The sequence below is a fragment of the Apium graveolens genome, chromosome 7 (assembly GCF_009905375.1).
Source record: "Apium graveolens cultivar Ventura chromosome 7, ASM990537v1, whole genome shotgun sequence".
NCBI lineage: Eukaryota > Viridiplantae > Streptophyta > Magnoliopsida > Apiales > Apiaceae > Apium > Apium graveolens.
Window position 1 is genome coordinate 3,731,152 of NC_133653.1, and position 17,821 is coordinate 3,748,972.

Consider the following 17,821-nt stretch of genomic DNA (forward strand, 5'->3'; position numbering starts at 1 on the left):
ATGTCTGCGTGTGTGGGCTGGCTGGCTGGCGGGCGTTGATAACAATATTCTACCCTCACTCAGACTCCGCTAACAAAACTCACCTGAATAATCCCCCCAAGTTTGCCTGCAAATTCTACCTTCACTTTTGTCACGCATCCTACGACGCTGCAACTTATGCTCTGCTAGCTGCTACGTACTTTTCCTAGAGAGATTAAATTAAACTAGTGCGTTTGATCTCGATCAATCAATTATTCTACAATGTCGCAACCACATGTCTCTTACAGGTCTTTCTCTATTTTCTTCTCTTTTCTTACTTCATCATTTCATATAATACTTTCCTTGCTATTAGACCGTTTTATCAAATAGCAATAAAATTTGATCTGGACTACGTGTAACTCAATGCATACTTTGTCGCGATGATTTATCTTAATTTTGGTGTTTATAACTTGCAAGCTGCAGATTTACTGCACAATGAGAGTTCTGATGATTATAAATCATGTGCATTCACACACTTACTTTACAAGTACATTATTTCCTGTAAAATTTATATGATTCCCATTTTCCAAGCAGCTGCGGGTCCTGTGGATACCCTTTGAAGTTAACATCTTTGAACCGCATAACTTCTGGAATTGGCTCTCAGTATCAAAAATCCATTAGGAAAGGTTTTATCTCCTTCGAATCAATTGATCTCAGTCGATTCACTCAGGTTAACGAGGTTAGCTGCCTTCCTCTTGCTTGGGGTCCTTATCGATCAAAAACTAAACTTCTTTGTCGTAAATGCGGATTTGCTGTTGGATACGGATACATAGACTCACATGCTCTCTGTGGTTTTGAGTCCCCGGCCTCGTCTAGCTCATCTTACAAAAAGATTATGATTAAGATCCGGACAGTACAGCCTTCAGAAGAGTAAGGCCGGTTCTTAAATAGACTGTTTTTGGAAATAATACTACCTCGCCTTTCTCATTAAGTTGATGATCATGGCAATTTTAATGTTTATTCCTCCAACTAAACCACTCTTAATTAGGTCAGACTAGCACAATGGCATAACTATTGAGCCTGTCCATTTTTGTAGTTCACTTTGTTGTTTCCAGCAACTATAGTTGTCTCTTTCAGGACGATTATATCTTCCTGAATCAGGGTTTCTTCCTTACAATATAACGGCTCAAAACTGCAGATGCTACATTTAGATTGTTGTTCAGGAACTGTGTAGTAGACTTTCTTTGGTTGTCCCTGGCTGTCGTCCTTCGACAATTATTATAGTCTTTACAAATGCAATGCTAGTAGTGGGGCTAGAGAGACTTTGGCTACAGTATGTGTAAGAGGTAAATGTCTCATGTTCTCCGCTTGACCACTTATTACCGAGGGGTATTAGAGCTCTCTCACAAAATTGACATCAGTTTCAAGCAGTCAGAATACTATTTGGTTTCACAGTGGACCTGGACCTTGTCCTATACAGAAGCTGATTTTTAAACGCTTGAAACTCTGTGGATTGCTGATATAATGAGGCCATCCCTGGAAATGATTTAATCTCAGTTTGCTCTCTGAATATGTCAAAAGACAAATCTGGATTCTTTTGGTTTGTGCAGGACTCTCAGGATGATTGCACATTATAGCAATCACAAAAGTTTTCCCTTGCTTTGAGAGTCGATTGCCTTACTTTGTCGTAACTTGGGGAGGCTTCCTGTGAATTGGGTACCTTTGCTGTCAAGGACTTCAGGCCCTTAGAGCAGCTCAGTCTTGTACTTCAGTTGATGTCTGTCAACTCAGTGATGAAATTTTAATGGTCAAGGGGTAGTGTGCAGTGCACTGCTCCTTGTGAAACAAGATATTTGTATAATCTTCTATTCATAGACAACTGGCAGTTAGACAGTTAACTCATGCAATGTTTACTTGGATAGTTTGAATTGTTCACACAATGTTTTTGGCTCATTTATTTTATATATAACAAAAAACCACATAAAGGAAAAATACATTTAGAAAAATTCAGTTGCAGGGATCCATAATTTTTGGAGCTGAGCTAAAGTACCTTTAAACTTTCTCTTGGCATCAAGGTTAATGAGAAAATGGAAGAATATTCAGATGTAATGAATTGTAGATACATGTCAGATTCGATATTGATGAGACTCTTAAGGTCTGCCATGGACAATGCTTATGAAAGAGTACAGTCTACAGATGGAACAATAGAGTGCCTGCATGAGAGATCTATATTCTATGAACTTGCTATAATTCAAATAAAGGGTTGTTGTGGTCTGATTCATGAAGAAACGGACAGCTGCATCCCGGAAAGAAGCCGCGAAAACGTGCTAGCAGAATTGATAGGACTCCAAGATCTTCTCCAAGCGCGTCTGAAAGATATGAAGAGTTTAATCCATGAAAAAGATTACGAGTTAATTGAGAGATCAAAGAATGAGTTGACGCTTACGCATGCATTGGCATTGAAAGAAAGAGAATTACGACATTTACATGCTAATATTGAGATTGAAAGAGCTAAAGGTGAGAGTTTTCAGGATTTTAAAGAAGGGGAGATTTGCGAACTCAAAAACTCAATTCATAAACAACTTTTGAATATTAAGCAAAATTTGAAAGATGAACGCGCAAGGGAATCAGCTTCGAGTGCTATTAATCTTGAGATTGATGCAGATATGTTTGATGAGTATGAGGATTGCCATTTTTCAGAGAACAGGAAGTTGTATGCTAGACCTGAACAAAGCATAGTGATTGAACAAATGAGCTCTGACATTGACATTTTAGAAGGATCATTGAACATTGCTTTCAAAAGAATGCAAAATGCTGTGATTTGTCCGCTAGAAGAGCAAGTGAAGTGGATGATAGAAAGGGAAACAACATCAACTGTTATAAAAGGATACATCCTTGACCTCGAGCAAAAAGTTGAACTTTCTAGTAGATCTCCAAATGAGTATATGTTAGAACTGATTGACGAGATGACTAGATTGAGGGATGAACTTGAAACGCTTACCATTAAAGATGAGAATATCGAGAGAAGGGGTCAAGGTAATTATAAGAGTTTAGGTGCATCAGTCAGAGATAGCGAGCCTTTGCCTGATTCTGACTATATGGAAGAGTTATCTGAAGAGGATCTAGCAGATGAAAACACTAATCATGTTGCTAAGCTGATACAAAATCATGAATATTTTATCTGGAGACAACAGAGTAAGTCACTTGGTTGTAACAAAGTACTTGGACAAAGGCATTATTTATCTGCAGAAAGAGATAAACTCGGATGTACTGAGAGGAGGATTCGTGATTTAGTGGAAAAGATAGAGAGCATTACTAAATTGAAGGACGAAAAATGGATTAATATTCCAGCCTGTCTGGAACATGAGAAGAGGAAGAAAGGGACATCGCGTAATTATAAAAAACTGTTGAAAGAGGAGAGAATTAGATTCAAAGAAGAAAAGTTTGCATCAGAATTGCAAGCACTGGTAGTTGAAGATACACAAAACATTCTTTTAAAAGGTCTAGTGGAGAAGTTCTACCTTGAGTTGTGTACTTGTGAGAGTGAGAGCTTTATAAGGGATGAAATTTATTTGACCTTCTATAGAGAGGCAATTAAAAATTTTACTACTTCAAACAAACTTCAAACAGATATATGTGCAATCTTCACGCGGGAAATGATAAATGAATACAAGGAAAGAGTCGGAAGTAATGTCATTGAAATTCTGGGTAATGAAATGCGCAGGATTGTCTATGATGAGGTCATCAAATACATGAAAAATGAAGCCTATTGTGCAATAAGACAACATCAAGATTTACGTGATGTCGTACAAAATTCATTGAAGGTGGATGTTGACACTGTGCTGCTAAGAGATATTGTCAAAGCCTTGAAGATGGAAAAAGAGGCTTATAAATTTTATAATTTTAATAGGGAAGATATCTATTGGTTGATCGTTGATCCGAGTATGAAAGAAGTCTTGAATCAGTGTTGTTCAGAAAATTTGGTTTATAATAATGTGGGAAGCAGTTTAAAATCTACAGAACACACTTTTTCTTCATTGAAATGCCCAGAGCTGCACAAATACCTGATGCCAAAGACAAATGCTTATACCAAGGTAGACAATTTACAGCCCCGAGATCTGGATCTATGTAGCAGTGTAGATTCTTCGAGTCCATATGTGACCACCTTCAATTTAGTGAGTAAAAACTTTAGAAGTTTCTTGCATCAAATCAGCAAGAGTAAGGAACTACTGAAGGACCGGCATACTTTGGAGATTCAAATAGACAATATAGAGAGTTTACATGAAAAAGAGAAGTCTTTAGCCAAGTGGGATACCATTTTTGCACCTCTCATAAGATTTCAAAAGTTACTTTTGGATTTCAAGAACATGGCAGAACAAAAATTACAAACAAGTAATTTGAGGTATTCAATATTTACTATTAATGCATCATTTCTTTTTCTTGAAAAACTAGAATGAAGATCTGACTCAAAATTAACATCCTTTCAGGTTGGAAAAACTAAAGAAAAAAATTGATCTAATGTTTCAATCATCAACTTTAGTCAGGAAAAATAATCTGCTTTACAAGGAGGCATTTGTGAGAGGACGCTATAATCTTCAACTAGCTGAAAATGAGGTTACAACTTTGCGATAATTTTAACTTTTCAAAGAATTGATTGATATAACATTGATTTATATTTGAAATTAAATTTCTCCAATTTGATTATAGGTTGATTTGCTAGGGAATCAAGTTGATGCCCTCCTAGGCCTGCTACATAAAATTTATTCAATACTAGATCAATATTCACCAATTTTGTCGCTGTACTTTGATGTAAGAAACCTTCAAACTGTGTGATGATTAAAATCAAATACTTCTGGTTTGAAAATTTGCAAATCAGTGTGATCTGAGAGGTTGTGAAACTGTGTAGGTTTCTGGCATTTTAAAGCAGATCGATGAAAAAGTAGATGGTATGACTGCTAATGCAGCAAACTTGTGATAATTTAAATGGTATATTTCTGTTTTTTTTCCTTCTGTTAACCCAAAATGTGTGTACTCTATGCATTGTCTGGTGCAGGGATGCGGAAATAAGACAAAATCCTAGATTTTACGTCTGTGCAGGACTACTGAATGAATCTCGGATTTAAGTTTTGAAATTAGGCTACCAGGGTAGATGCCTGACTGTCTTTAGTTTTGAATGAATCTCGGATTTCACTTGAATTCGGTACTTTGATTATCTGATGTCTGTCAACTCAATGATGATACTCACATCTTCAATGGCGGTGTACTGATGTCATTGCTCCTGAATAAGCCTTTTTATGTTATGTAGCAAGATGATATTCATATTCTGATGATGGCTTATTTAATTTTTCCAGTCTTAGATTGTTCTTGTTTTTTTTCAAGATTAAAAACTGTAACACACATCAAGTTTGCATAGAATTGAACAGGAGGAAGGGATCTTGTGCAATGTACTCTGGTATTTTGTAAGAAATTGTAACTGAACACTCATATTGTGCAAAGTAACTAAACTAACAATCCTGAACAGACCTGGTATATACCGTGAAAAACTTCTCTTACATGGTAGAGAAGGTTAAGATGCCAGGTTTTTCTCTGCAGAATCGCAATCAAAACTGCAAACATCTTCTCATCCAGTGAAAAAGTATGCAAATAATTTCATTCAACTTTATCACACTACTATATGACAATGAGACTTCTCGATAACTTCTAAAATGTTTAAAGTAATACTACAAAATTTAATATCAGGAAGCTGCAAACAAACTTCTTATTCAAATCTAACAAACAAGGAGGTTATATTTCATGGGACTTGACGGCTTGTCATACATATGAACTCACAACAATCATTGTATTGTATACTTGCTTTCATTGCTCACGATGCAATGCAGGGACAAGGCTGATTTTACATTGGAATACAGGTATACCAAACGTCAACGATTCACACAAATAGTAGTAATAAGTTGAGTTGCATACATCACAAGAGGGGAATACAGTCTATTATTTCTCAAGAAGGCAGGAAGGGAGATCTGGACTATACAGCCATGGCACCGAACTTTCATGATTCAATTGGTATCTCTCAACTCAATACGGACAATTTATATGAGCATGTTATGTGGCATCCTCAGTTACTAGGTTCATTTCCCCACACACCATCCCAGGCGCCAGATGGAGCACCCTTGGGACCTTCCACGTAATTTGGACCACCTGGGAAATTATGAGGACCTGGAAGTCCATTTCCAGGGGGTTGGACTTTCTGAGGCTTTGTCCTGATTCCAAGCAATCTAAACACAAACCTAGCCAGCTCTCCATACAGCATGCCTGATCGATCAAACAACTGCATACAGTCCAATTTTAAACATTAGAATTTCATAATATATCAGATAAAAGTGCACATATTGACCATTACTCTTGGGAACCTAGACATAAATATACAATATTGTCTTCTGTTTCTAATACGGGATACAGAGAAAGTATATATACCTGTAAAAGTGCAGACATAAACATGTGAAACGCCTGAGTATTCTGGTCTATTAACATTGCAACACGGCCAAAAAAAGTTACCACACCTTGCATCTGCCAATATAAACAAAAGGGCAGCTATAATAAGTAACTTGGACAATGTGCAGTACCCTAAGGCCCCACAGTTCAAAAATATAGAAAGAAAAACTATTGCTGCCTCCCTAGACTTCTATAGCTCTCTTATCTGCAAACATGGATACATACAACAAAGCGTCTGGAAGGTCTCTACTGACTACGTTTAGCTGCATGTCAAAGTAATATAAAGATGCCACCTCCTCTAATCCTCTTCAATAGAGGTTCATTTTCAAAATTTTACATAACAATGAAATTTTAGACATATGACTAGTGGTATAACAATGAGAATTTGAAATAAAACTGTTCTTGTCAAACATCAATGACAGGTAGGGTCATTTGTTAAAAATCTGAAGCATAGGAATTGAAAGATTAAGATTCTGAATGAATAATAAATCTGAATCCTGAATGATTAATATCATTTGGTAACAAATTTTTAAATATCTGAATACATATATTTTACTGTGCACTTTTGATTAATAGGTAATATTTAATATCATAAAAACAATAAATGTTTAAAAGATTTAAAGGAGCAACAACAACAACAACAAACCCGGAAATATTAATCTTTTTTGTGCACAACAACAACAATATATTTTCAATTTTTTGTTTTGAATAAAAATATAAATCTTATATTTTTATAAAAACAAAAAATTCAAAACTATATTATTTACAAATATCTCATCCGAGCACATGCTTGAAAAAGATACATGTGGTATGAGCGATTCAGGCAGAATTTTGGAGCCGAATGGTTCAGGTGATTTTGAAATCATTCAGTTAATTAAAAATCTTCCAAAACAGTCTTAATAGCTGGCCGATTCATATTTGAAGTCATTCATATTTATTAAGTTGTAAACAAATGGCCTCGTAGACTCTTTTTGTGCACAAACTATTGACAAGGAACAAAGTCATATTCTACTTTGCAGCTAGACAGATTGAATCTGAAGATGCAGTTAAAGATATCAATTAGAACGGTCATTAAGGTCAAGAATTGTGTTACTGAAATATTCATCAAACATGAAATGTATATGTATCAAATACACTTAATATCAATAAAATACAAATGTATATCCAGAAACAATAAAAGTTATTCTGTGTCACTTACCACACGCATGAAAGAAACCCAAAATCCTGGAGGAGATGATGGAGCGGAAAAAGGATTGTTAGGGTCTTGATCGCCATATGGACCACCCATACCCATTCCCATGCCCATGCCCATGCCCATTCCTCCATAACTACCCATTCCACCTCCAAAACTACTATTATACATTCCCCCACCATACATCCCTCCACCATAGAGACCTCCAGTCCCCCCACCATACATTCCTCCTCTATACATGCTATTTCCATACATTCCTCCCCCATAAGATCCTCCAGCCCCATATGATCCGTAAGTTCCTGATCCATAACCAGAATTATAGTTTAGACCGGAACCATAACCAACACCTGAGAGTTTCACATTAAGCTAATCAGACATAAAATTAGTAGATTGAAAAATGTAAAATAATTCCACTCTGATAAAAAAACAGTCCATAAAATGGAAAAATTGCAAACACAACAATACGGTGATCAATACACTACATAACTATGCATACAATAGATAAGTACAGTGATCAGTACACTACATAGTACTAGTATATACTATCTAAGAACTTTGTATACAGTAAATTGTTCATGAAGACAAAGATGGACTTTGTGTGATTTTCTTGGGTGTAATACTTGATGGAATTTTGGGTTTTTGTCAGATATCAACAAGAAATAACATGTGCGTTTTATGATATCACAAGTTTAATAATTTAATGCAGTAGTTTGTATGTAAAGGCAGTGTAAATGTACACTCTCTTCAGTTTATGTTTACTGCAGTAACTAATGTAATAGGGAGTAATTTCTTCGGTTTGTTAAATTTATAGAGGCTGAGCTTCACTGTTGCTATAAGAAAGTAGCAAGGTAGTTGTAGGGCAATATACAGCAGCTATATATACATATTCTGCAAAAGCTAGTTATAAACATAGATTCACATATATGTGAGTTTGTTCTGCCTTTCATCCTTGTATCAACATAAACACTCACTTCTCTCATATATTCCGCATCTTATTAATAGTTTGTAACAGTTTTCTATAGAAAACTGTTACAATATGATATAGGCATGATTTATGGGGCTTATTTTGGTTGGAAGATGTACTGTTTCTGAAAAAGGAGAAACCTATACATTATATAGTTTTTACACATTCAGCTTAGAATATAGATAAGAATACCTCCTCCTAATGTGGTGGTATTGTTATATGTTTGCTGTTGCCAAGGCCGAGACGGTAGAGGTCTGCCCAGTGCATTACTGTTTGCAACTGTATTTGTGTCTGCTGCCGTAACAATTTCACCAGGCCTTGCTGTTCCAGAGGCTTCGACAATATCACTTGTGCTACCAGCGGATGGGGGCTTAAAAGGTGCAGGACCAGATGAAGATCCTGATCGCTCCCATGGTTTTGGAGGAGCACTGGTACCTGGAAGAATAGAATAATAGTACATATTAATATAGAATACATAATAGATGAATATATTGGTGCAATTTCGAGTAAAGAGGTGAAGAAAATAACAGTAGTAACACGATGACTACTGGTTGGACCGTTAATTATACAGTTGTGACGGGCATAAACTGGGAATAAAATTGAAGAGAATCACAAATGCCAAATTAACAATTAACATTGTTATTAGCACCTCTTAGACTTTAATTACAGTATTGTTAAGCTACTTATATTAAAATGATGGCATCAATTTCATTGTTTCGGGTTGATAGCAAACCCCTAACCACGGTTAAAATAAAAAGTTCCAATTCAATCAATTCTGATGATTTACCAAACATAAAATTCGAAAGATGAAAAATAAAAAACTTAAAGGAATTCTTATTCAATTATCAAAGAACACAAATATAATATTGAACAGTAGATAAAAAGATCAAAGCTTTGACGCGAGTCTAACAATCGTACACGAAACAACATGAAACTTAAAATAGAGGAGTCAAAATCCAGGAAAGAAACGTAAATACACAGGAGATACAGATATTTTGAGCGATGATACCTGATTGTGGAGTTCGGTTCGGATTCTCCATCCAAGCGAGAGAGAGAGAGAGAGAGAGAGAGAGAGATGAACTTTTCTCTTTGGGATTTTCCTTTTTATTTTAAACAAAATTTTACAATTATTTGCTTCTCAATTCTAATACACACGCCCCCATCCCCGAACAACTAATTGTACAAAAACATCAATAATCAATACTACTATTGTTTACATATGCCTTTTATTATTCAATTATAATATATATTTTAATATAAATTATAACATTAAAATAGAGATCATATAAAAGTACGTTTTATAGATGCATTTTAATTAAAATTGATTTTAAAATAATTTGACATGTATTATTAATTTTTTAAAAATGAGTTGGACATTAAAAAATGTTAGAGTTAATTGTATGTAAGAGGATATTATGATTTTAAAGGGTATATCAAGGTGTACATCAGTTTTACCATTGATGAGAAAAATGCTCTTAAATACCGGACTTATTCGAGTACATAGTATAATTTTAATGAAATCATTGTAATTTTTAAATAAATTTTATAATTATAATTCATTCACATTAAAAAAAAACTTTCACCTAAGTTCTAAGTTAAGTACAGTACTTAGGAACATCAAATTGTTACTCTGATAATTAAATTTTAGCTCTATAATTAATTCTCTAATAAGCCCTTAATGGGATATTTACATTTAGATTAAAAATTCATCAAATAAAGTTATACACAGAAAAATTGTATATATCACCCTGGTCATATAATTCATCTCGAATTATGAAATTTCCATTAATTTTACCGCTAAATGTCTCTTATACTCATATTTTCAACGTTCATATTTAATTTTGTACTTGTCGGGTAAAAATTACAATGTTTTCCTGAACCCAGTTATTATAAACAAACAACTTAAGATTTTAAACGGCCTACTTGTTTTGGTGTTAATTCATAAAACCTAATATGCTAGATAATTAACACAGACATCATACTCCTTGGTCTTTTCTTTTCAACTTTCAGTCCCTTCCAAAGCTTTAATTTTTTGCACTCATTTTAATATCAAAGTGTCCTGTCAAAATCCTTAAAATGTGTACACAAGGTAAAGTACTAAGCATTTTGAAACAGCGGGAGTATCTTGTTATCTCTAGCAAGTACAAATATGACAGACTGATGCTCCATTGATCATCTTCTACAGGGTGCCTATCAGACCTTAAGATAACTGCAAAACCAATCCATAACTACATTTTCGGCTTTCGGCTTACACACACTCAAGTACAAGTTCCTACAAAACAAATGTGTAATGTCAAACTTATTTCTTCTTCTGGTCAGCAGCAATTCTTTTGCGGATCTCTTGTGCGGTGTTGAAAATGCCAAGAGTTGGCGTGTTACAGACAAAGCACTTCTTGTTCTTGGCGTGGTGCTGTAAACAACAATGATAATATAAGTTAGTTAGTAAAAGCTACCACAAACAAAAAAAAAGAAGAAGAATACATATAACATTGAAGAGGGCATAACTAATGACAGTGACAAATCAAATTTAAAATATTAACAACTAATTTGGCCCGAGTAAATTCCATTTGGTCCTGCTCCATCAACCACTACAATTGGAGAACTAGAATCACCATTTGGGCTCCAAAAATTAAACTACTCTGTGTAGCAAATTACTCGTGAATTCATGTTCGTGAGAGACGTCATCTTTTCAGCCCCGCCAAGATGAGAAGCCAACTTATATCACTTCTCAGGTACAGGAGTTTTCAAACCTATGTAAGTCGACGAGAGACCACGAAACTCACACAAATCGACTGACTTGACTCCATGATCTAATCAACTTGGGGATTAATTCCGCACAAATCCACTTTATGACAAACATTACCCAGTTAACTCGGTCTCAGTCTGACTTGACATAACTTGGAGCCCCATAGATTGAGCAACAACAATCAATGCAGCATTGATACATAATGCTGAGTAAAGAAGCACATGCAATCCAAGAAAAAATAGTTGTATAACTAGGGAATTAATCAAAGAATCTGGCAAGAGGAAGCTGCATTACTGTATTATACTCTACAGATCAATCCTATATAAAGCAAGCAACTGAAAGTCTGAAGCCAATTTTTTTGGTATAAATCAAAAAGGAAGCACATGCAGTTGTAATTAATTCTAAATTAATTGAAGACGAGAACTAAGTTGTATTGCGAAGAGCCACGCGCGCGGTACACTTGAGGTACACTTAGACAAAATAAAAGCAGCAGGAGGCATTAAACAGCAGTTCTAAAACAACTAATAGTCAGCCTCAACATAATATCTCTTGTCAAAAATCTTGTTGAAACGTCTCCAAGTAGTTGTATGCTGGTTGATGCACATGAAGCAGCAGGGTGCCGATATAGTTTTCATAAGAAAAAGAGATTGACAGATAGAACCAGGCATAATAAAGTTACGAAAGCAGTATGATTGACTCATCGAGCATTAGAAGACGATATGATTTAAGTCACATAAAACCGATAGTTCAATGAGCTCCACCTCATGCTGCTGGAATTCAGTATTCAGCAAGAAGAATTAAGGTAACAGCCATTTGCAAAGACCTGGAAGCTGAGACGACAAGGGGCGAGAAATTAACCAGGATTAATTATCGTGATGAGTTACACTCCTGTATAGTAGCTACGTTGAAGGATGAAATCCACTACACAACAGAATCAAGAATCAAGCAGCAGTATCGAAAAGCAAAGGGTGCTGGAATCAGTTTAAATCATGGCGGAGATATATGAACCAAAAAGCCCTCGAATTAGATCTGTAAATATGGAGTTGTGTTTATGTTGGTGTGGTACTGCAGAGTCATTGTGGTAGCAATGCTCATATGAGAAAAGGAAGAAAAAGCTATCCGGAAAAATTCAAAATTAAACTGTAAAACAAAAGAGCACGTAGCAGGGCTTGATTTCACAAGAAAAAGCTTTTTAATAACAAATATAGCCAACAAAACGAGGAAAACTGGTCTTTGTAGAAATAGAGAGGATGTTATCTCTCACGTCAAATCTCTTCACCACTTGAGAGAGAACTACAAAAACCTGCAAGACAGTAGAGGAAGCAACAAATGCTTTTACACAAGGCAAGCCTATTTAATTAAAAAATGCAGAATGGAGTTCTGTAGGAGTCGTGCAAATTAACACAATCATTGAATGTAAAAAAGACCAAGGGATGGGGAAAAAATACATTAAAAGGAGCAGCACCAAATATTTTGAAGGGAAAAGCAAATTTCTAAGAAATATAGGAAATTTGCAAAACCTCAAAACATGTGACAGCCCATGCTTATAGAAATTGCAAGTCCCGTATAGAGGAGAAGAGGTAAGTAAATACAAAATTTTGATTTTCGAATCCAGGAGCCTGTGACATTGAACGGAAATAACTTGTCTGAACACTCTTATTCATGGAATTCACGGGAAAAAAATTAGCAGGCTACCAAGGTCGATATCCGGCAAAGAGAGCTTTAAAGAATGCTCTCTAATGAAAAAAGGAAGTTAGCAGGCCGACTCATTATTGTCAGGTGTTTATTGAACTTGATTAAAAATACCAAGCTCGATTAAAGATAGCATAGAGCCTAAAGAAAAAAGCAATACGAAACAGGAAATCTCTCTGCAGCAGACAATTTCTGAAAAACTTGTACAAGTTATTGTTGCTATATTGCCAGAACTTACTGCACATCCAAAGCATTAAAAAGCTCATGTGAGCGATTGTGTATATGAACAAGTCAATTAAAAGGAGCTGCAGGAGTTTAATGTTAAAAAGGAAGGGAAGTTGAGACTTGAGCCCATGTACAAGAATGTAGCAGCTGGCTCTTTAATAAAAATGAAAGCGGTTAAAGAGTAGAGGTGGATGAGCACAACAATAGAAGAGTGCAATACATGGAATAACAAGCTACAACAGGCTTCTTAGAGCTCGCGATCATTACTTCTGACGACAAACTAGACTAAATTTCATATATAATTTTGTTTAGTGAAATTACATGCTAAGAGTTTGGCCTCCTACATCTTCATTCAGTAACTACCAGGAATCAAAAACCCATATCTTCTATTATGTATCAAATGGATCTGGGGTCTCCTACGTTGTAAAACGATGGTGATTATCCTGAGAATCATGTGCAGCTGCAGAAGAATGCGAAAAAACCAAAGAAGCTGGGATCTATGTTATAAAAATTTAAGCAAGCAAAGGATAAACATACAAATAATACATTGGAGCCTGCCATGGGATTAAAAGAGGAAAGAGAGCAGCTGCCTCCAATTTCCAATGAAGAGTTACATGATGAAGCAAAAAGCATCTATGTGGCAACTGAAGAACAATAAATCAATTCAAGCTATGAGGGGAAAAGGTGGGTTGTTTTCAATCTCCAAATACGATAAACAACTTGAAACTAACGCGCATATTGTGAGGGGAAAAAGGCAGCAGGAGAGCTAAGGGAGCAACCAGAACCAGATTTAAGAGTCAACGACCTAAATCAGCTCTTTGTCAAACCACTTGGTACTAAAAATTTATGGAAGAGGAACCTACTACTTAGTATCCATCTGTGTACTCAAAACCACATACTCATGACCTAGCGGCGGATACTAGCATTGAAGCAAAAAAGAAATACTCACGGAGCCAAAAATATCTGTCGCAATGGCTACTAGAAAATATAAGAAGCTGCAGGAGTGTAGTACAAAAAGAATAGATGAACAAAATCAGCCCAGAGTAAAATGAAAGTAGCAGAACGCTTGAACAAGACATCAGGCAGTGCAACTGGTTCCACCTCCAGTTTGCACTACAACACGCACTACAATCAGCATCTGCTCGGTAAAAGCAAGATAGGTTTTTCTTTTTCTTGCACTTCTAACTCTATTTCAAGCATAAGAATAGGTATTGTAAAAATTTATGCTGACAGGTCTTATAAAATATTGTATGTCTTCTGAGCTGAAAATTTTCAACTGGTAAACAAAGTACATTATATTTCTCCAAAGTTACCATTTGAGAAAATGTCACAGCAACGAGGATCACTTGGGGTATAAAAAAATCACTTGTAATCTTTACTACCTTAACTTCCTGATCAGTTGAAGCACGTCATTTAAAAGTAGGAGATTGTTTTGTTTTTTTTTATTTTTCATCAGAATAAGAAAAGCATGTCAATTCTGCGAAAAGCATATCAATTATGCTAATCATACACTTAAATTAACGAAGATGAAGCTGATTATACATATTTGAGTACATAAAGTGTAAAACTGGCTGACCTTTAATGCACAATGCTCGCAGAAGTAGTGCTTGCACTTGGTTACTACAGGATCAACGAATGGCTGGCGACATATAAAACAAGCAAAGGGCAAGGAATCATCATCTTCGTCACTCTGTTCTGCATCCTCATCACTTTCAAGTTGTTTCAGAGCCAGATTTCTCTTTCTAGCCTTCTCTTTCTCATCCCACTCTTTCTCTAACTGCCATCCTGACTTGTAATCTCCGCGATCGTGCATAAATTTACAGGAATCTCCGTACCCACAATACCCGGTTTCCTTGTAATCTTTACAAATATCTGGCTGATAATCAAACCGTGCTGACACCCTAATATGAGCTGATGCCCTAAGTGGTCCATGTGACCCACCAGCTTTCTCCCCTGCAACTGTTTGTTCTCTTCTAAACCCAGCTTTATGATCTGTATATGCATTGATTCCTTTGTATAGCTTGTCATCACCTTCACCTTTATTTTTGCCTTTTAATGCTGCTTCTGCTTGCTTAAGAACCCTCTCCCGGATCGCCCGAGCATCTCTTGAGAAATCAGTCTCAGTCTCAAGGGTTGCCGTTGCCCTGCTATCATTTTGAACTTGAATTTCACTAGAAGACTCGAACTGAAACAATGTCTGCTCCTTTTTGGTTTCAACATCTGAAGTAGTCAATTGCTTGGTGGGTGCAGTCGAAAAATGCAACTTATTATCCGCTACTGAGGACTTTTTCCTATTAAACATTAGTGTCTCAGATTTGGAACCTTCATCTTCTTCAACTCCATCATCCTCACTTAAATTCCTTTTCCTGATATTTTTATTTTTGGTTGGTTTTTTGAAAAATGTGCATACTGTAAACACGGAAGACAAATTAATACATATATGATTTAAAATAAACATTAGTTTTGTACTTAAAGATATGAAGTGTAATTATATACCTGACTCAGGTTGTTGAGGGGGGTCACTAGACTCTGCCATCAAATTAAAAGCCTATTACAGAGAGTGAAGGATGGAAAACTCGTCTTTCGAGTCACAATAGCTTCTGAAACTTTGCAAATACCAAGACATTAAGTTAGTTTAAATGCAAGGGGATAATAAGGTTCTAACTCAATCCAACACTATAAATTAGCTAATCATGTTTAAAATAATCAATTGGTAATATAGATGGAAGACAGGCCTCTTAATCCCTAGTAGATCGATTAAATATTTTATAACATTTGAAGATTAACAACGTGAACAAGACAACAAGTATATAACAATAACATGATACTAGAATGCTACAGCAATTCTGATGCCTCTGATAAAATCCAAAATTTTACGATAAACGCAACCAAAAGTGAAAGCAGTATCTAAAAAGCTTAAAATCGGGCAATTTCACATTCCGAAAGAAACATTCATAGATACGTAATTACGTATAAACATATTACTATGTGTATAGCTTTATAATCACAAGAGAAACCAAAAGAAAACAATTACAGTATCAACAATCATACGTACTTAGTATAATACCAGAGCAATGAATTCGAAAATTATCTACCAGAGCAATGAATTCAAAAATTAACAATCATACATATGCATCTATAAATAAATATACAAAGAGGATTTACATAAGAAAGCAAAGTTAGTGTGTGTGTGTGTATACCTGTAGGCTGTAGTTGAAGAGCTCTCAAATCTTGAATCAGATGAATAAACTATCCCCCTTTTAGTTTTATTCCCTACGCGCAGACTCTTTTTTGGTGGGCTGGATCATCGATTTAGATTGGGTCATTTCAAGTAAGACTTTGGGCCCTTCTTCCTTTATGCCATTACTATTTTATTATTTGCAGAGTAAAATGCAATTTGCGTACCTCTATTTTACTCATTATGCATGGTGTGCATCCTATTTTAATTATTGCAATCTTTGTACTTTAAAGAAACACAAATAATGCAAAATATGTAATTTCATTGATATTGAACTGAGATTTTATTTCATTTTTTTGGATTCTTTAAATCAGTTGTTATTGAACTTCGATTTTATATAATCTTTTAAAATCTGAATGTATTGAATTGGGATTTGAAATAATATTATCAAATCTGAATGTATTGAATTGGGATTTGAAAAAATGCTTTAAAATCTGAATGTATTGAATTGGGATTCTAAAAAATCAATCAAAATCCTTGGGTATCCAAATATTTATGGATTTAATTAACTCATGGATTTTAAAGTATTTGAAGGAGATTTTATATAAACATTTTGTATCGTGAAATCATGCATGAGAAGAAAATATTTGAATGCATTGTTAAATCATAACAATATATCAAAAAAAAAAAAAAAATCCAATATATATAGACCCATGCATCCAACTTTTCTTTTCACCGCTTGTCTTCCCAACCTTCTCAGGTACGTAAAACCCTAATCATCGCATCGTCTCTTTTTGTATGTTTTTGGTATACATATATATATATATATATGTTTTTTCGTATGAATGACTATGTTTGAATGCGTTTATTATATATTCATGTATGTCTAAGTGATTGATAAAATAGTATTACATGTGTTTATAACAAATCAATTTTATATGTTGATAATGTATTTATACAACTATGGATGATGTACAAACTGTTAAAAAAAGAACCAGTTATGATCAATGGTCACAAGAAGATAGCAACGCATTGTTAGAAATCATGGTTGATGCGGCAAATCGAGGATGGCAATAGTGGTGTCTTTATTAAAACAATAGTGGAAGAAAGAATTCTTGTCGCTCTAAATTCAAAACTTGGGTGTAATAAGAATTATAACAATTAGAATTTTAACAATTATTATAGTCGACTTAAATGGCTTAAAAATCGATGGATCTCTTACACAACTCTTTTGAAGTTTAATTATGGTTTTGGTTATGACTCAGTTTCAAAGAGGTTCACTGCTCCAAATGAAGTATAGGATGAGTGCCTAAAGGTAAATCCAAATTCTTATATTTTGTATATATGTAAGCACATAAATATTAGGACTAACGATTT

At 35.0% G+C, this 17,821-nt stretch overlaps 3 protein-coding genes across 5 annotated transcripts; 1 reads left to right on the forward strand and 2 right to left on the reverse strand.

Moving 5' to 3' along the window:
* The first annotated feature begins 15 nt into the window (after positions 1-15).
* LOC141670900 (uncharacterized) lies at positions 16-5,383 on the forward strand. The gene is made up of 6 exons (XM_074476955.1): positions 16-266; positions 553-4,360; positions 4,446-4,572; positions 4,666-4,767; positions 4,865-4,904; positions 5,012-5,383. Exons 2-6 carry the CDS (start codon positions 2,046-2,048, stop codon positions 5,023-5,025), a joined length of 2,598 nt encoding a protein of 865 aa, XP_074333056.1. The 5' UTR covers positions 16-266; positions 553-2,045; the 3' UTR covers positions 5,026-5,383.
* Positions 5,384-5,725: 342 nt separating this feature from the next.
* LOC141671789 (peroxisomal membrane protein 13-like) lies at positions 5,726-9,770 on the reverse strand. Of its 2 annotated transcripts, none has more exons than XM_074478142.1 (5): positions 9,613-9,770; positions 8,796-9,038; positions 7,646-7,938; positions 6,430-6,522; positions 5,726-6,283 (listed from the first exon to the last, which is right to left on the reverse strand). In XM_074478142.1, exons 1-5 carry the CDS (start codon positions 9,641-9,643, stop codon positions 6,071-6,073), a joined length of 873 nt encoding a protein of 290 aa, XP_074334243.1. In that variant the 5' UTR covers positions 9,644-9,770; the 3' UTR covers positions 5,726-6,070. The 2 variants fall into 2 exon arrangements, with proteins under 2 accessions (XP_074334243.1, XP_074334242.1); XM_074478141.1 differs by having other exon boundaries at positions 7,646-7,986.
* An 837-nt stretch (positions 9,771-10,607) lies between these two features.
* On the reverse strand, positions 10,608-16,510 carry LOC141672064 (zinc finger CCCH domain-containing protein 1). Of its 2 annotated transcripts, none has more exons than XM_074478560.1 (4): positions 16,467-16,510; positions 15,763-15,872; positions 14,843-15,675; positions 10,608-11,013 (listed from the first exon to the last, which is right to left on the reverse strand). In XM_074478560.1, exons 2-4 carry the CDS (start codon positions 15,800-15,802, stop codon positions 10,903-10,905), a joined length of 984 nt encoding a protein of 327 aa, XP_074334661.1. In that variant the 5' UTR covers positions 15,803-15,872; positions 16,467-16,510; the 3' UTR covers positions 10,608-10,902. The 2 variants fall into 2 exon arrangements, with proteins under 2 accessions (XP_074334661.1, XP_074334662.1); XM_074478561.1 differs by having other exon boundaries at positions 15,763-15,866; positions 16,467-16,491.
* Between the last annotated feature and the right edge of the window lie 1,311 nt (positions 16,511-17,821).